We start from the raw sequence: 17,252 nt of genomic DNA on the forward strand, positions 1-17,252 counted from the left end.
CTTCGAAGTATTCCCTCCACCGATCCACAACATCCGCAGTCGAGGTCAGCAGAACACCATCCTCACCGTACACGGTGTTGATATTGCACTGCTTCCCCTTCCTGAGGCGGCGGATGGTGGTCCAGAATCGCTTCGAAGCCGTCCGGAAGTCGTTTTCCATGGCTTCCCCGAACTCCTCCCATGTCCGAGTTTTTGCCTCCGCGACCGCCGAAGCCGCACACCGCTTGGCCTGTCGGTACCTGTCCGCTGCCTCAGGAGTCCTATGAGCCAAAAGAACCCGATAGGACTCCTTCTTCAGCTTGACGGCATCCCTCACCGCCGGTGTCCACCAACGGGTTCTAGGATTACCGTCACGACAGGCACCAACTACCTTGCGGCCACAGCTCCAATCAGCCGCCTCGACAATAGAGGTGCGGAACATGGTCCATTCGGACTCAATGTCCAGCACCTCCCTCATGACATGTTCAAAGTTCTTCCGCAGGTGGGAATTGAAACTTTCTCTGACAGGAGACTCTGCCAGACGTTCCCAGCAAACCCTCACAATGCGTTTGGGCCTGCCAGGTCTGTCCGGCATCCTCCCCCACCATCGCAGCCAACTCACCACCGGTGATCGGTAGAAAGCTCCGCCCCTCTCTTCACCCGAGTGTCCAAAACATGAGGCCGCAAATCCGACGACACAACTACAAAGTCGATCACGGAACTGCGGCCTAGGGTGTCCTGGTGCCAAGTGCACATATGGACACCCTTATGTTTGAACATGGTGTTCGTTATGGACAATCTGTGACGGGCACAAAAGTCCAATAACAAAACACCGCTCGGGTTCAGATCCGGGCAGCCATTCTTCCCAATCACGCCTCTCCAGGTTTCACTGTCGCTGCCAACATGGGCGTTGAAGTCCCCCAGTAGAACGAGGGAATCACCCGGGGGAGCACTCTCAAGTACTCCCTCGAGTGAATCCAAAAAGGGTGGGTACTCTGAGCTGCCACAGTCAGGACCCGTTCCCCCACCCGAAGGCGGAGGGAAGCTACCCTCTCGTCCACCGGGTTGAACTCCAACATGCAGGCTCTGAGCCGGGGGGCAACAAGAATTGCCACCCCAGCCCGTCGCCTCTCACTGCCGGCAACGCCAGAGTAGAAGAGAGTCCAGCCCCTCTCGAGAGAACTGGTTCCAGAGCCCTTGCTGTGCGTCGAAGTGAGTCCGACTATGTCTAGTTGGAACTTCTCCACCTCGCGCACTAGCTCAGGCTCCTTCCCCCCCAGCGAGGTGACGTGGCCCCCCTCTGGAGCCAGGCCCGGAGGTGGGGCACGATGGGGAGCGCCTGGTGGCCGGGCCTGTCCCCATGGGGCCCGGCCGGGCACAGCCCGAAGAGGCAACGTGGGTTCCCCCTCCAATGGGCTCACCACCCATAGCAGGGGTCATAGAGGTCGGGTGCGATGTGAGCTGGGCGGAAGCCGAAGGCAGGGCACTTGGCGGTCCGATCCTCGGCTACAGAAGCTAGCTCTTGGGACAACACACTGTGTCCAATATTTTCCACAATGATATAAGTCATATTTTGGTTCATTTAATAGATAAAACAAATTTAAATAATGGATCCCATATTCCAATATATGCCTCATTATTATCTAAACTAAATGCAGTTTTTTCTAATGATATCCTCTCCATAGCTTGTGTTTACCAGTCAGTATGAGTTGGACTATCAACATCTATCCATTTTTTAAATATTACCCTTTTTGTTATTATGCATATTGAAAGAAATGCATTTTTACTCTTTGATGACACGTTACTAAATTGATGGAGATCCCCAAGAATACAAGTTTGCAGTGTCATTGGATGTTTATATTAAGGACTGTGATTGCTTCTTTTGTTGTTTCCAACCATAACTCTTTTATTCTCTGACATTCCCACAATAAATGAATAAGAGTTGCCTCAGCTGCCCGACACTTCATACATAACTTGCTATCTACTGCACCAATTTTAAACAGCTGAGAAGATGTAAAATACAATCTATTCAAGATCTTCAATTGAGTCAACTTATCATTAATGCTTCTAAAGGGCTTATTGGCATTTTCCCAAATATCATTCCATGATATGTCTCTTTCATCTAAAATGTTTAAGTCCATCATCCATTTCCGAACACATGCTTCATTTGCATTTCTAGTGTGGTGTTCATTTATTATTCCATAAAATAGTTTAATTTCTTAAATGTATCTTGATTAAAAAGTGCATCTTCCAGTTCATGGCTATTTAAAGACATACTTTCAGAGGATATGCAATTATTTACAGCGTGTTTTAAAGAGATAAAATTTAAAAAATTATTTCTGGGTACATTATATTGATCAACTAAATCATTGAATGGTTTAAAATAGTTTTTATTAATAATATGATGAGGTTTAGTAATACCTCTGTCTTTCCATGTTGTCCATTTAACCACATTTTTATTAATTATGATATTAGGATTGTACCAAAGCGGTTGATTTACAGATGTCATTGACTTGATTCCTAGTATTTTCTGACACAGTTTTAGAATGTTAAAGGTGGCTTCTATTGGGCTCTGCCTCAATTCATTAGGTATTTTTTTTAATATAATATAAACTCCCCACATCAATGTCCAAATTCATTAACATATTTTTTTCTATGTTGATCCAGTCCTTATCTGCAGAAGAATGAAATAAGTGGCTTGCTTGTTCACAACCGAAGGAGTTTGGTAATTGTAGTCCTCCTTTATGTTGTGTACAAGACAAGACTGTTATTGTTTTGCATCCCCCGTCATTCTAGTACCCCCCCCCCCCCCCCCCCTCCCTCCCAGAGAGGAGTTGTACAGTCTAATGGCGTGTGGGACAAAGGAGTTTTTTAGTCTATTAGTCCTGCACTTGGGATGAAGCAGTCTAGCACTGAACAGGCTCCTCTGGCTACTGATAACAGTATGCAGAGGGTGACTGGCATCATCCAGGATGCTCACTAGTTTTTCCACAGTCCTCTTCTCTGCCACCATCACCAGTGAGTCCAGTTTTAGTCAGATCGTAGAACCGGCCCGCCTGATCAGTTTCTCCAGTCTGGAGCTGTCCTTCTTAGATATACTGCCCCCCCAGCACACTACAGTGTCGTACAGAACACTGGCAACCACAGACTGGTAGTACATCCACAATAGTTTTTTACAGACGTTGAAGGAGTGCAGCCTCCTCAGGAAGTACAGCCTGCTCTGTCCTTTCCTGATATAGTGGAGAGAGGAGTTAACATGTGACAGGTAGAGAATTATGTCGTCACAATACATCGATAGCTTATTATACTGTGAGCCAATTTTTATACCATGAATATTATTTTCACTTCTTACAGTATTTTTGCAGCTAAGGGTTCAATAACCAAATTAAATAATAATCCAGATGCAGGACATCCCTGTTTTACTCCTCTTTTTAACGAAAAAGGTTCTGAAATATGATTATTGGTTTTGACTGATGCCATGGGCCTTGCATAAAGCATCTTAATCCATTGTATAAAATTATCTCCAAATCCAAATTTACGTAATGTGCAAAACATAAATGACCAGTTTATGCGGTCGAATGCCTTCTCCGCATCAACAGTACATACTGCTGTGGAATAAGGGAGACTTCTAGCATAGTAAATAACATTAAACAATTTCCTTGTATTGTCTGAAGATTGTCGACCTTCCATGAAGCCAGTTTGGTCAGTATGAATTAATTTTCCTAGATTCAAAAGGATTCTCTATTCATTCAATACATAGGATTTCAGCAGGATCTACCCCAGTGTGCTGACATGCAAGCAGAGTAGTAGATTTTTGTAAAAAGCTTTTATAATTGTAAAGGACAATGTTTTATCAACTGATTGCAATAATGTACATTTGTTTTAACTATTAAATGAACCAAAAATATGACTTATTTTATCTTTGTGAAAATATTGGACACAGTGTGTTGTCAAGCTTGCGATGCAAGTGTAAGCCACTGTGACACTATTGTTCTTTTTTTTTTTTTTTATAAATGTCTAATGATAATGTCAATGAGGGATTTTTAATCACTGCTATGTTGAAATTGTAACTAATATTGATACTGTTGTTGATAATATTCATTTTTGTTTCACTACTTTTGGTTTGTTCTGTGTCATGTTTGTGTCTCCTCTCAATTGCTCTGTTTATTTCAGTTCTGAGTGTTGCTGGGTCGGGTTTGGTTTTGGAATTGGATTGCATTGTTATGGTATTGCTGTGTATTGTTTTGTTGGATTGATTAATTAAAAAAAATAAAAAAATACGTAATATTTTTAATAAATAATAAAAAATAAAAAAAATAGATTTTTTAAAAATGAGAATCGATTCTGAATCGCACAACCTGAGAATCGCAGTTCGAATTCGAATCGATTTTTTCCCACACCCCTAATTATATATATATATATATATATATATATATATATATATATATATATATATATATATATATATATATATATATATATATATATATATATATATATATATATATATATATATATATATATATATATATATATGTGTGTGTATATATATGTATGTATATATATATGCATATATGTATATATATATATGTATATATATATATGTATATATATATATATGTATATATATATATGTATATATATACATACATATGTATGTAAGTATGTATGTATGTATATATATATATATGTATGTATATATGTGTATATATATATATATATATATATATATGTATATATATATATATATATATATATATATATCTCTTATTTATGACACCGAAAGTTTGCGAAAAATAGATATGATCAAAATAGTATAAATCTCAAAGAGATTCCCGAGCCATTTTGAGAGTTAATGAGGACACCAGTCACATGATTGCGTGACGTAGAGGTAGGAACCACAGATCTCTTCGCCACCAAAAACAATGCAAATCATGCAGACTTTGTGAGATCCAACGATTACTTTGGGTAAATTTTTGATGCATAACTTTATATTGTTCCAAGTTTTACAAGCGGTGTGTTGAACAGATGCAGCTTTAGTGAAACACTAAGCATCATGTAGCAGTATTGCTAAGTGCTAAACAAGAAATACAAACTACAAACATAATAAAACAATAGCTTACTGTTCAGTGTCTGCTCTTACCTCGATGACGACTGATAGGATGTCCATATCTTCCCGTTTAGATGAACAATTAACCATGATGCACACAAAGGGTTAACAAGGAAATGTCTCCTTGCACAAACTGTCTTCGTTTGTGTGTTTGTCTCCATCTCTGTGTTTAAATTAAATGTCACAGATTAACAACTGCTAACTGGCTAAATCCTCTTAATATCCAGATGACAGGCATGATTTATAATCTAGAATAACTTGGACAAGCCGAGACGCGATGATGCGGTAGAAGCAGGACATCGCTGCCGGCTCACAGTAAAGCAGCATAGGGCTACTTAGCTGTTTGTTATCTATCCACCGTTAAACATAGTTTGTGTGTGTTAGTGCTTATAATAAAAACATGGCTAATATTTTGTTAATATTCAGGTCACGATATGTATAAAGAGTATTGTTGGCGGGTTTTGGATGGTTACTTAGATGGTTATTTGTGGGCGAAATAGAGAGCCCCCATTGACTACATTGTTAGCGGTCTTTTGTTTATTTATTTACGATTTAGAATGCATAAACAAAAAAAAACATATGTGTTCATGTCTTATATAGGGATTGTGAATGATAGACAGCTACATCGCTGTCTGATTTTTGCTTATTTCCAGTATGACTGATCAGATGCTATGGTCAGAGTGCAGATGCGTTACTCCAATGACGTCAATCGGAAATAGCGAAGGTATTCGGCGCGGAATATTAAAATGGCTGACTGAATTTGTGGCATTTGTGATGTTTAAACTGTGTTTTTACATACCTTGCAGATTGTAAATATGATTGGATATGGTTTAATGGATACAAAGAAACACAATTAAGCATATAAAATCAACTTATTTTTCCATCCTACTGGTACTTTAAGACATGCTATTGGTTTGCTATTGTTTCTCCACCTGTCCCACTCCTTAATGTTATGGTTTTGTGTCAAATAATTGTTGACCTTTGACAAAGCAAACTTGTGAAGATGTTCTAGAGACCTTTTACAATGCAAAATACTCTGGTATACATGCAGGTGGATGACATTGACATGAAATACCGCTCTCGCCCAGCACCTGATGTTGGCAGCCCCTGCTGGGACTCGCTCTCCGTTTCGCTCACTGACTCTATGACCTATCCCAAAAATCAGCACCCACCTTCAACCCAAAACCCAGGCCTGGAGAATTCAAAGGAACTGCCCCATCAGGTCTCTCCCTCTTCTCCTTTTGCTACCACCCCATCTTTCCCATCCTCCCCCATGGCTTCTGCCTTCCATTTGTTCGAGGGAGGACAAAAGCGACACACACCATCCGGCCTTCCAGTCTCTCCTAACTTGAACCACAGAGAATGCAACTTGACAGTGGCTAACCGTGGACTGAGGTATGACAATACTGCTGATAATTTTGCACATTCTTTCTAGAAAGTTCAACATATCATTGCTAGGGTCTTATTATTAACTTTTATGTGAAAGTCAAACAACTGATATTGCAAAGTAAAAGGGTAAACACAATTTTATTGTATCCTACTGGAATCAAAGAAAATAGCCTTACAGTGAAGATTCAGAATTCTTAAGTGCTATATAACATGTACCTTATCTGCAACTATCTGAACTGAAACATGGACAATAACGAAATCAATTGCAAAATGACTGGAACTTTTAGGTGTGGTGTATACGTACTAGGGCTGTGAATCTTTGGGTGTCCCACGATTCGATTCAATATCGATCTTGGGGTCACGATTCGATTCAAAATCGATTTTTTTTTTCAATTCAACACGATTCTCGATTCAAAAACGATTTTTTTCCCGATTCAAAACGATTCTTTATTCATTCAATACATACGATTTCAGCAGGATCTACCCCAGTCTTCTGACATGCAAGCAGAGTAGTAGATTTTTGTAAAAAGCTTTTATAATTGTATAGGACAATGTTTTATCAACTGATTGCAATAATGTAAATTTGTTTTAACTATTAAATGAACCAAAAATATGACTTATTTTATCTTTGTGAAAATATTGGACACAGTGTGTTGTAAAGCTTATGAGATGCGATGCAAGTGTAAGCCACTGTGACACTATTGTTCTTTTATTTTTATTTTTTATAAATGTCTAATGATAATGTCAATGAGGGATTTTTAATCACTGCTATGTTGAAATTGTAACTAATATTGATACTGTTGTTGATAATATTCATTTTTGTTTCACTACTTTTGGTTTGCTCTGTGTCGTGTTTGTCTCCTCTCAATTGCTCTGTTTATTGCAGTTCTGAGTGTTGCTGGGTCGGGTTTGGTTTTGGAATTGGATTGCATTGTTATGGTATTGCTGTGTATTGTTTTGTTGGATTGATTAATTTAAAAAAAAAAAAATTAAAATAAATAAATAAAAAATAAAAAATTGATTTTTTAAAAATGAGAATCGATTCTGAATCGCACAAAGTGAGAATTGCGATTCGAATTCGAATCGATTTTTTCCCACACCCCTAATACGTACAGTATTTAAAAGTGTCCATGAAAGAAAGAAAACAATTAAGCAGTACTAACAAAGGCAAACCAAGAGAGAATACTTTGAATCAACATTGTGGAAGGGAAAACATGTGATCTTTGGGCACACAATCAGACATAATCTGTTTCAAACTTAACTCCTAGAAGGGAACATAGAGGGAAAAGGAAAAGACCAAGACGCAGATGGGTTGATACTATCACAACATGGAACAATAAATGCTATTAGGGCATAACAGCTCACAACCCGGTTCTACTGGCTAACCATGACCTCAACATTCAGCAAGAAGATGAAACTAAATGATGATCTGCCATGCACGTGATTAATTCTAACTGTACTGTGTCTAAAAAACTTTTTAAATCAACAAGGTTAAGGAATGATGAAACTGTGACATATCAAAAATAAATGAATATATTATGTTTAAATGTAAGGAGTTGTTAAAGTAAAAGTTAAAGTACAGGCAAGGTGTCACTGGATGGACCATAATGCTATGCCATGTGTCTGTTTAGTAAGCCAGTAGAAAGTGACAGAAAACCTGCATACAATTGAGCATATTTTTTAGAGGTCTCTCACACATTCTTTCCAGTTCTTTTGTATTAGCACATACACTAAGTATAAGTTTTGATTTGTCCAGGCTGAATGCCAATGGAGATCTTTTTTTAAAGAACCATTCCTTTACAAAATGCTGCAAGACATTATAGTAATGTGGTGGAGCTGCGATGTCATATCTTGTGTAATGTATACACATTTGTTAATTATCTTGCGTGTCGACAGCCCAAGCCTTGAGTGTGACAGTGGAGAAGAGGACATACTGGGACATTCCTATCCATGCTCAGCTATGAAGCTGCAATCCAGCTCCCCAGACTTTAACCACTCCCACTCTGACAGCCCGCACAATTCCATTAAGGTTAGCAACATTGTGCTGCTTGCAAAATTTCTGCAAATACCATCTTAATTATAAGTGTTTTTTTGCTAATTGTTTATTTTAAGAAAGCCGAAAATGTCAGCATGTCAATTATGTTTTTGAGAATTGTTGGATAATGCTAATCAACAGTTAACTTAAAGACGGACCATTAACAGCTCAATGCTGTGCTTTAAACATCAGACGTATTGATGAGCCTGCTCTTACCCAGAACCCAGAAGACGCTGAGGTCCGTCTACGCTCATATTCATACTCCTCCCCCAAGGCAAGGCCATCACGCCCATTGCTAAACAGAGATGCTACCATCACTGACCTGGCAGAAGGTGAGAAATCTGTCGCTACACATATTTTCTGCTTTCACTGGGACTAAATAAAAACATGTCTCACATCCTAACAATATCCTTAGTGTCCACTTTGCTTTGTTGCAACACCATCACCGCTTATACTGTACATGTGTCAATGTCCAACATTAAGGACCGAATTATCCTATGTAGATGGTGCATTCAGCAGTGGTCGATCTCTACTTCAAGCTTTATCCCTCTCTAAATCGCTATCTCGACTCCACCAAGTTAGTAAGTACAGCACAAAAAAGCAGCAACACACTGCTGGTGTTTCTGTGGGCATTACAGTGTTTTCCTTGCTCTGTCATGGGGAAATCGGGACTTAATCAAAGGTGTTAGACATGTATCGTTATGCTGGAATATTAATTATACCGTAAATGCTGTAATTATACTGGGGCATTTACAGTATACACTTTTTCTTTTGTTGAGATGCAAGATTGTTTGATACGTTTATGATTTCCCAGTGAATCAACCAACTTCTGCCAGCATCAACAAGTTTATTGTGTATAGGTATATTATAGTGCTGTGGATATGGACAAAAATATATATCCCGATATAGGTAATTTAATATCTCAATAACAATATATATTACGATATAGTGGTTTTTTTTTCAATATGTACATGCACACATGAAATGAATGGAAATTTCGCTTATGTTTTCTAAAACGCATAATTTATTTATAAAAAGGACTAGACAATTGAAAAACAATAACAAATATTGTTAGTACCATCCCGGGCAGCACGGTGGAAGAGGGGTTAGTGCGTCTGCCTCACAATATGAAGGTCCTGAGTAGTCGTGAGTTCAATCCCGGCCTCGGGATCTTTCTGTGTGGAGTTTGCATGTTCTCACCGTGACTGCGTGGGTTCCCTCCGGGTACTCCGGCTTCCTCCCACCTCCAAAGACATGCACCTGGGGATAAGTTGATTGGCAACACTAAATTGGCCCTAGTGTGTGAATGTGAGTGTGAATGTTGTCTGTCTATCTGTGTTGGCCCTGTGATGAGGTGGCGACTTGTCCAGGGTGTACCCCGCCTTCCGCCCGATTGTAGCTGAGATAGGCTCCAGCGCCCCCCGCGACCCCAAAGGGAATAAGCGGTAGAAAATGGATGGATGGATGGGTTAGTACCATCCCTTATTTTCGACAGTGTATACAAGGGCCATGTCCACACATCCAGTAAAGGAGTTCCTCTTTTATGCAATTATTCCTCTTCTGCGTTTGCCATGCTCGAGCCGTAAAGTTCTTTCAAGTAGCATAAACAATATCCCGCAAAGTAGCAGCGCTGCTGCAGTTACATTAGCCGCAGCCCCAATGTTAAAATTACCATATAAAGAATATAGTTACATCAGACAATAGACATTTTTATGTCGGACTACGCTATATATATCGTAATATCACACAGTACTAGTTAAAGGCCTACTGAAACCCACTACTACCGACCACGCAGTCTGATAGTTTATATATCAATGATGAAATCTTAACATTGCAACACATGCCAATACGGCCGGGTTAACTTATAAAGTGCAATTTTAAATTTCCCGCTAAACTTCCGGTTGAAAATGTCTACGCATGATGACATATGCGCGTGACATCAATCGTTGAAACGGAAGTATGCGGACACATTGAATCCTATACAAAAAACTCTTGTTTTCATCTCAAAATTCCACAGTATTCTGGACATCTGTGTTGGTGAATCTTTTGCAATTTGTTTAATGAACAATGAAGACTGCAAAGAAGAAAGTTGTAGGTGGGATCGGTGTATTAGCGGCGGACTGCAGCAACACAACCAGGAGGACTTTGAGGTGGATAGCAGACGCGCTAGCCGCCGAACTCACCTTAACTTCCTCCGTCTCCGGGCCGCCGACCGCATCTGTGATCGGGTGAAGTCCTTTGTCGCACCGTCGATTGCTGGAACGCAGGTGAGCACGGGTGTTGATGAGCAGATGAGGGCTGGCTGGCGTAGGTGGATAGCTAATGTTTTTAGCATAGCTCTGTGAGGTCCAGTTGCTAAGTTAGCTTCAATGGCGTCATTAGCAACAGCATTGTTAACCTTCGCCAGGCTGGAAAGCATTAACCGTGTAGTTACAGGTCCATGGTTTAATAGTATTGTTGATTTTCTATCTATCCTTCCAGTCGAGGGGTTTATTTCTTTTGTTTCTATATGCAGTCAAGCACGATGCTATCACGTTAGCTCCGTAGCTAAAGTGTTTCGCCGATGTATTGTCGTGGAGATAAAAGTCACTGTGAATGTCCATTTTGCGTTCTCGACTCTCATTTTCAAGAGGATATAGTATCCGAGGTGGTTTAAAATACACATCCGTGATCCACAATAGAAAAAGGAGAGAGTGTGGAATCCAATGAGCCAGCTTGTACCTAAGTTACGGTCAGAGCGAAAAAAGATATGTCTTGCACTGCATTCTAGTCCTTCACTCTAACGTTCCTCATCCACGAATCTTTCATTCTCGCTCAAATTAATGGGGTAATCGTCGCTTTCTCAGTCCGAATCGCTCTCACTGCATTGAAAACAATGGGGAAATGTGAGGAGCCTTTCAACCGTTGACGTCACGCTACTTCCGGTACAGGCAAGGCTTTTTTTATCAGTGACCAAAAGTTGCAACTTTATCGTCGATGTTCTCTACTAAATCCTTTCAGCAAAAATATGGCAATATCGCGAAATGATCAAGTATGACACATAGAATGGATCTGCTATCCCCGTTTGAATAAAAAAATGTCATTTCAGTAGGCCTTTAAGTAATAAAGCAAATACTTCTAAAATCTTTAAAAACAGCTTTTAGTTCTTCACTACTGCAAACTACAACAAAATTAAACATATATCAAAATTAGCTACAGACATTGTCTAACTGATCATTAATACAGATAATTCAGCATTGTTTTACCATGAAATAAAACATATTTTGCATAGTGTGGAGTAACTTTTTTTGGAGAGGAAGTGACCAAAAGTTGAAATCGTGTCTGATCAAAAACAGACTTTCTCCAAAGCTTGTTGCCATGTAGCTTATTGTACATTCTCAAATACAAATATTATCCAAAGTAATTTGATATAATTGTTTTACTGAATTGCACCTTAAAGGGTGTGTGTGTGTGTGTGTGTGTGTGTGCGTGCATGTGTTACTCAAGAGTCACTGTTTCATCTTTCCTCTTGGTTTTTCTGTTCTATTTTTAATGTCTACCGTTTATTCTTGGCAAAACCCTTGTGCCATGTTTGGTCTGTCTCTCATGTGGGGTCCACTGCATTCAGGCATTCTTGTATTTTATTATTGGGATGAAGGTTTTAACCTCTCTTTCTGGTCTCTATAGCTTCCTTACCTTCAATGGCGCATTTATTTCCCGCTCACTCATGTCTCCTTTCTCTGACACTCTCCATTACAGAGCAGAGCGTGCTGAGCCTGACAGAGACTTCTAAAGAAAAGAGGTAAACACATTGGCTCAGTTATATGAGCTCAGACGGAATCCGCTTGACTGCGTAGGGCCTTACTCGGATGTCAAAACAAACGTTTGCCCTTTCTAGGCATCAGTTTCGAGATTATGCCTGATGGGTCTGACTGTTTTTGATCTACTAAAGGTTTCCGTGTATCAAAACATGGCAAACTTGATAGCACACCCAAAGCTACTAAGCTTGTGCGCAGATGATTGCCTCCAGCACAATCCATTGTCTGTCTTCATGTACAGTACAGTGCTTCCGGAATGTATACACAGCGCTTCACTTTTTCACATTTTGTTATGTTTCAGCCTTGTTCCAAAATGGACAAAAATATTATTGCCTTGAACATTCTACACATAATACCCCATAGTGACAATGTAAACAAGTTTTTCTTTTAGATTTTTGCAGATTTATTAAAAATAAAAAACTAAGAAATCACATGTACATAAATATTCACTGCTTTGCTCAATACTTTGTTGATGCACATTTTGGCAGCAATTACAGCCGCAAGACTTTTTGAATGCCACAATCTTGGCACACTTATCTTTGGGCAGTTTCGCTTATTCCTCTTTGCCCATTCCTCTTTGCAGCACCTCTCAAGCTCCATCAGGTTGGATGGGAAGTGTCTCTGCGCAGCCATTTTCAGATCTCTCCAGTGATATTCAATGGAATTCATATCTGGGCTTTGGCTGGGCCACTCAAGCACATTTATAGAGTTGTCCTGAAGCCATTCCTTTAATATCTTGGCTGTGTGCTTAGGGTCGTAAAAGATGATCCGTCGTCCCAGTCTGAGTTCAAGAGCGCTCTGGAGCAGATTTTCATCCAGGATGTCTCTGTACATAACTGCATTCATATTTCCCTCTATTCTGGCTAGTCTTCCAGTTCCTGCCGCTAAAAATCATGATGCTGCCACCATCATGATTAGGGATAGTATTGATGTTTTTTGGCATTCACGCCAAAGAGTTTAATCACATCAGATTTTTTTTCTTATTGGTTGAGAGTCTATCAGGTGCATTTTGGCAAGATTTACAAAGGCCACTCTACAATACAGGCCTGATTGGTGGATTGCTGCAGAGATGGTTGTCCTCCTGTAAGGTTCTCCTCTCTCCACAGAGAAATGCTGTAGCTCTGACAGAGTGAACATCGGGTTCTTGGTCACTTCCTTGACTAGGGCCCTTCTCCTCCGATCGCTCAGTTCAGACGGCTGGCCAGATCGAGGAACAGTCCTGGTGGTTCCAAACTTCTTCTATTTATGGATGATGGAGGCCACTGTGCTCATTGGGACGTTCAAGGCAGCAGATATTTTTCTGTACCCTACAGACAATTTCTTCGACTTCATTTTTGGTTTGTGCTCAGCTATGCACTGTCAAGTGTGTCCTTTTCCAAATCAAGTCCAACCAACTGAATTTACCACAGGTGGACTCCAGTTAATCTGTAGGATCATCTCAAGGATGATCAGGATGCCCCTGAGTTCACATTTGAGCTTCATGGCAAAGGCTGTGAATAGTTTTGTACATGTGATTTCTTAGTTTTTTGTTTTTAATAATTTTGCAAACATTTCTAAAAAAACAAAAACACTTTTTCACATTGTCATCATGGGGTATTGTGGGTAGAATTTTGGGACACAAATGACTTCATTACATTTTGGAATAAGGATGTAACATAACAACATTTGGAAAAAGTGAAGCGCTGTGAATACTTTCCAGATGCACTGTATAGGCAGAATATATACAAGTGGCAAAATATATGCGAGTGGTGGCTGCTGGTCTTTCAAGTAGGGGAAGCTCCTTTTCAGCTACTCTCTGAACATGTGTACAGTCTCCAATAGCCAATAAAAGTTATGAAGATGCTAGATTTTAAAAAGAAAACTTCACTTACAGGACTGTAAGATTCTCCATATCAACTCACAATGGTATGAAAGTTGTTCGCTCATTTTGCTGTCAAATGAAAAGGGATTTAGCCTTAAGGCAGATCATCGAGTCTTCATACGGAAGCTCAACGTCCAGGCCAGCCAAGGCCAAGTCCACTTTTCATTCACTTGCAGAGACGCTCTGTGTCTAATGGGCGGGACAAAGCCAAGCATTTATCCAATAGCTTTCTAGTTTGGCTGCATTGGAACAACCCACTTAAAACTCCCCCATTGAAGTCAATGGACACTCAGCTAACACTGTGCACTGTGACGCTAAGAGAATAAATGAGAAGAAAGTTTGTCCTGTGCAGCCACTCATCCATCCATTCATTTTCTACCGCTTGTCCCGTTCGGGGTCGCGGGGGTGCTGGAGCCTATCTCAGCTGCATCCTGGACAAGTCGCCACCTCATGGCAGGGCCAACACAGATGGACAGGCAAATCCTATTGTTTATGTAGATGCCCATATCTGCTGTACAGAGTTACTTTACAAAAGAGAAGTGTGGGATACTTCTCTTGTTGCCTTATTTGCATTTTTAGGGAAATCGCCATTGATGCTGATTATCATAACACCCACAACACTGGGAGGAGGAGATGCAAATACAATCATTAAACGCTCATAATGGGATTTATCAAACATTAATCTGTTCTGTGGCTATGTTTAGCACATCTAGGAAGCACCTGCAAATTGGCACAATTAAGCACAAAAGGTTGTGTATAATCCTCCATTTTTCAACATATTTGGACTGTCAAAAATAAAAATATTAAACATATTGTCATTTCAGCATTATAATTTTATAGCTGCTGGATCACTTGATGGGGCTGATTAACATGAATAATTGACTATTGATTAATTGATCATTCTTGTGTCAGCATGTTTTTTGAAGTTGCACAATCACACCGGCCTTTCAGAGCGCACCGTTGGTGTGTTAAAAATAAGCTCTATTGTCTAGGTCGCACATTTATATTGGCCAGAAAAGGTGGTCCATATTATATTTGTCTGCTGCATATTACACAACATAACGAAACAACAGGCTGGACCTTCGGAGCATATGATGTCGTGAATGTGGAGGGAAATGAGTGTCTCCAGTTGGTATAGTACACCCTAAAACCTTGATAGATCATCTGCAACACTACAACTTATAGTACATACAATGTTTTACTTTGCACATGCTATTTAGCACTTATTTGGATCTTGGTAGATCAGGCCCTATAGTATGTGCAATTAAGTGTGTATGAGACCTTGATGTTCGACCTGTGTTTAGGGTCTGATAAAGCAGGATGATACACACTTCCTGTTGCAAAGCCAGGGCCGGTATATAATCTGATTGCAACCTCAAAATAAACTATTGTGGATTTTTAACACCATATCACTGACAATGAATGTAGAATATATGTGTGTGTGGAGGTTGCCCTCCGGTTGGTCCTCCAGACCACGAAGCATTGCCATGAGAGCCCTGGATCAGTGTTACAATAGAGTTTTTATTTGTGATTTTTCAGCAGCTTGCTTTCCAGCAAGTGTCTGTTCGTTGCTCTCGCTCTCGCTCATGCTCTCGCTCCAGCTCCAACAACGTCTCTCCTCCCGGTTGCTGCTTATACAGAGCAACAGGTGATTAGATAACAAGGCCCAGGTGGGCCATCTACGCACCTGTCGCTGACTTCGAGGCCGGTCCTGGCACACCCCGCTTCGCTGCAGGCCCGCAGGCCACGTCCCCCATCCACACTGGCTAAGCTAAATTAACACACTGCTCCCATGCTATTTTTATTTTAAACATAAAAATGTGTTTAGTTCACAGGCTCATTGATGACTAATCAATCAATCAGCTTTATTGTCCATTCTTACATGTACAAGACACATAAGAACTGAAATTACATTTTCGGCACAATCCCGCTAAGAGCAGACATACGTTACAGGGAGACAAGACGGGACCGCCAACGGATCAGCCTCACTTAGGCGCTCCTCAAAAAGGTGGGAAAAAGGTGACATTGGGGGGAGGGTGGAAGTAAAAAAAATATCAGTCTGAGGCTGGACCCTCAGGAATGGTCCAGACTGAGTCCGAGGAAAAAAACCTCACATAGCATGGCACACATAAACAAGGTACATTTAATCACAACAAACTCGCAACAAAGTCATCCAACAGGACCTTGGAGGCCAGCAGCTGCTGTTAAGCGCTGCTCAGCCCCCACAACCCCGGAGGAATAAAGCAGTGGTGAAGGCGTTGATTGGGGAAGGGTATATGCGTGCATGTATGCCCAATTAACTTGGGTGAGATGTTGGATTGTCTTTATGGGCTAATGCAGTTATATTGCTAACAGTCATGCACTGCTAATAGAGGAAACATTTTATATAATCCTGTTAAGCAAAAATTAAATAAATAAATAAATGGGTTATACTTGTATAGCGCTTTTCTACCTTCAAGGTACTCAAAGCACTTTGACAGTATTTCCACATTCACCCATTCACACACACATTCACACACTGATGGCGGGAGCTGCCATGCAAGGCGCTAACCAGCAGCCATCAGGAGCAAGGGTGAAGTGTCTTGCCCAAGGACACAACGGACGTGACTAGGATGGTAGAAGGTGGGGATTGAACCCCAGTAACCAGCAACCCTCCGATTGCTGGCACGGCCGCTCTACCAACTTCGCCACGCCGCCCCTAGTAATTAGCTATTCATAATTAACCATTAAATTGCTGTGTTACAGTGGATCATATTTAGATGCACCGGCTCATTCTTTTCCATAGCAACATTTAAATCGATGCATTGTTACTATTTTGTTAATAATATAAGAATGGCTTGATGAATCTCTACCCCCAAACATATCCTGAAGAATCATACAACAGCAGCTTGGTTTAAGGTGTGCTATATTCATCATGCAGGGTTTTGGGTTTCCGTAAGCGGGCCCAGTCATCAGAGGAAGAGAGCAGCGCATCACTCCAACACCTCACCCTCACAGAGTTCCTTAAAGAGTATGTGTTTACCAAAGTGGCCTCACAGCCACATGCATGTGCAGCTTAACCTGTTTTAACATTTTACGTCG

General features: G+C 40.5%; 1 protein-coding gene across 9 annotated transcripts in view; it reads left to right on the top strand.

The window, feature by feature from the left end:
* Window positions 1-17,252, top strand: part of LOC133632878 (rho guanine nucleotide exchange factor 28-like) — an 87,113-nt gene that overhangs the window by 49,205 nt on the left and 20,656 nt on the right. For 6 of the 9 annotated variants that reach the window (XM_062025657.1, XM_062025656.1, XM_062025658.1 and 3 more), the window contains 6 exons: window positions 6,141-6,484; window positions 8,375-8,507; window positions 8,734-8,845; window positions 9,017-9,094; window positions 12,252-12,294; window positions 17,092-17,181. In XM_062025657.1, coding sequence (XP_061881641.1) covers window positions 6,141-6,484; window positions 8,375-8,507; window positions 8,734-8,845; window positions 9,017-9,094; window positions 12,252-12,294; window positions 17,092-17,181 — 800 coding nt within the window. The remainder of the gene's footprint in view (window positions 1-6,140; window positions 6,485-8,374; window positions 8,508-8,733; window positions 8,846-9,016; window positions 9,095-12,251; window positions 12,295-17,091; window positions 17,182-17,252) is intronic. The other 3 variants (XM_062025660.1, XM_062025659.1, XM_062025661.1) reach the window with 3 other exon arrangements.

The sequence above is a fragment of the Entelurus aequoreus genome, linkage group LG17, assembly GCF_033978785.1.
Source record: "Entelurus aequoreus isolate RoL-2023_Sb linkage group LG17, RoL_Eaeq_v1.1, whole genome shotgun sequence".
In the NCBI taxonomy this organism is placed as follows: Eukaryota; Metazoa; Chordata; class Actinopteri; order Syngnathiformes; family Syngnathidae; genus Entelurus; species Entelurus aequoreus.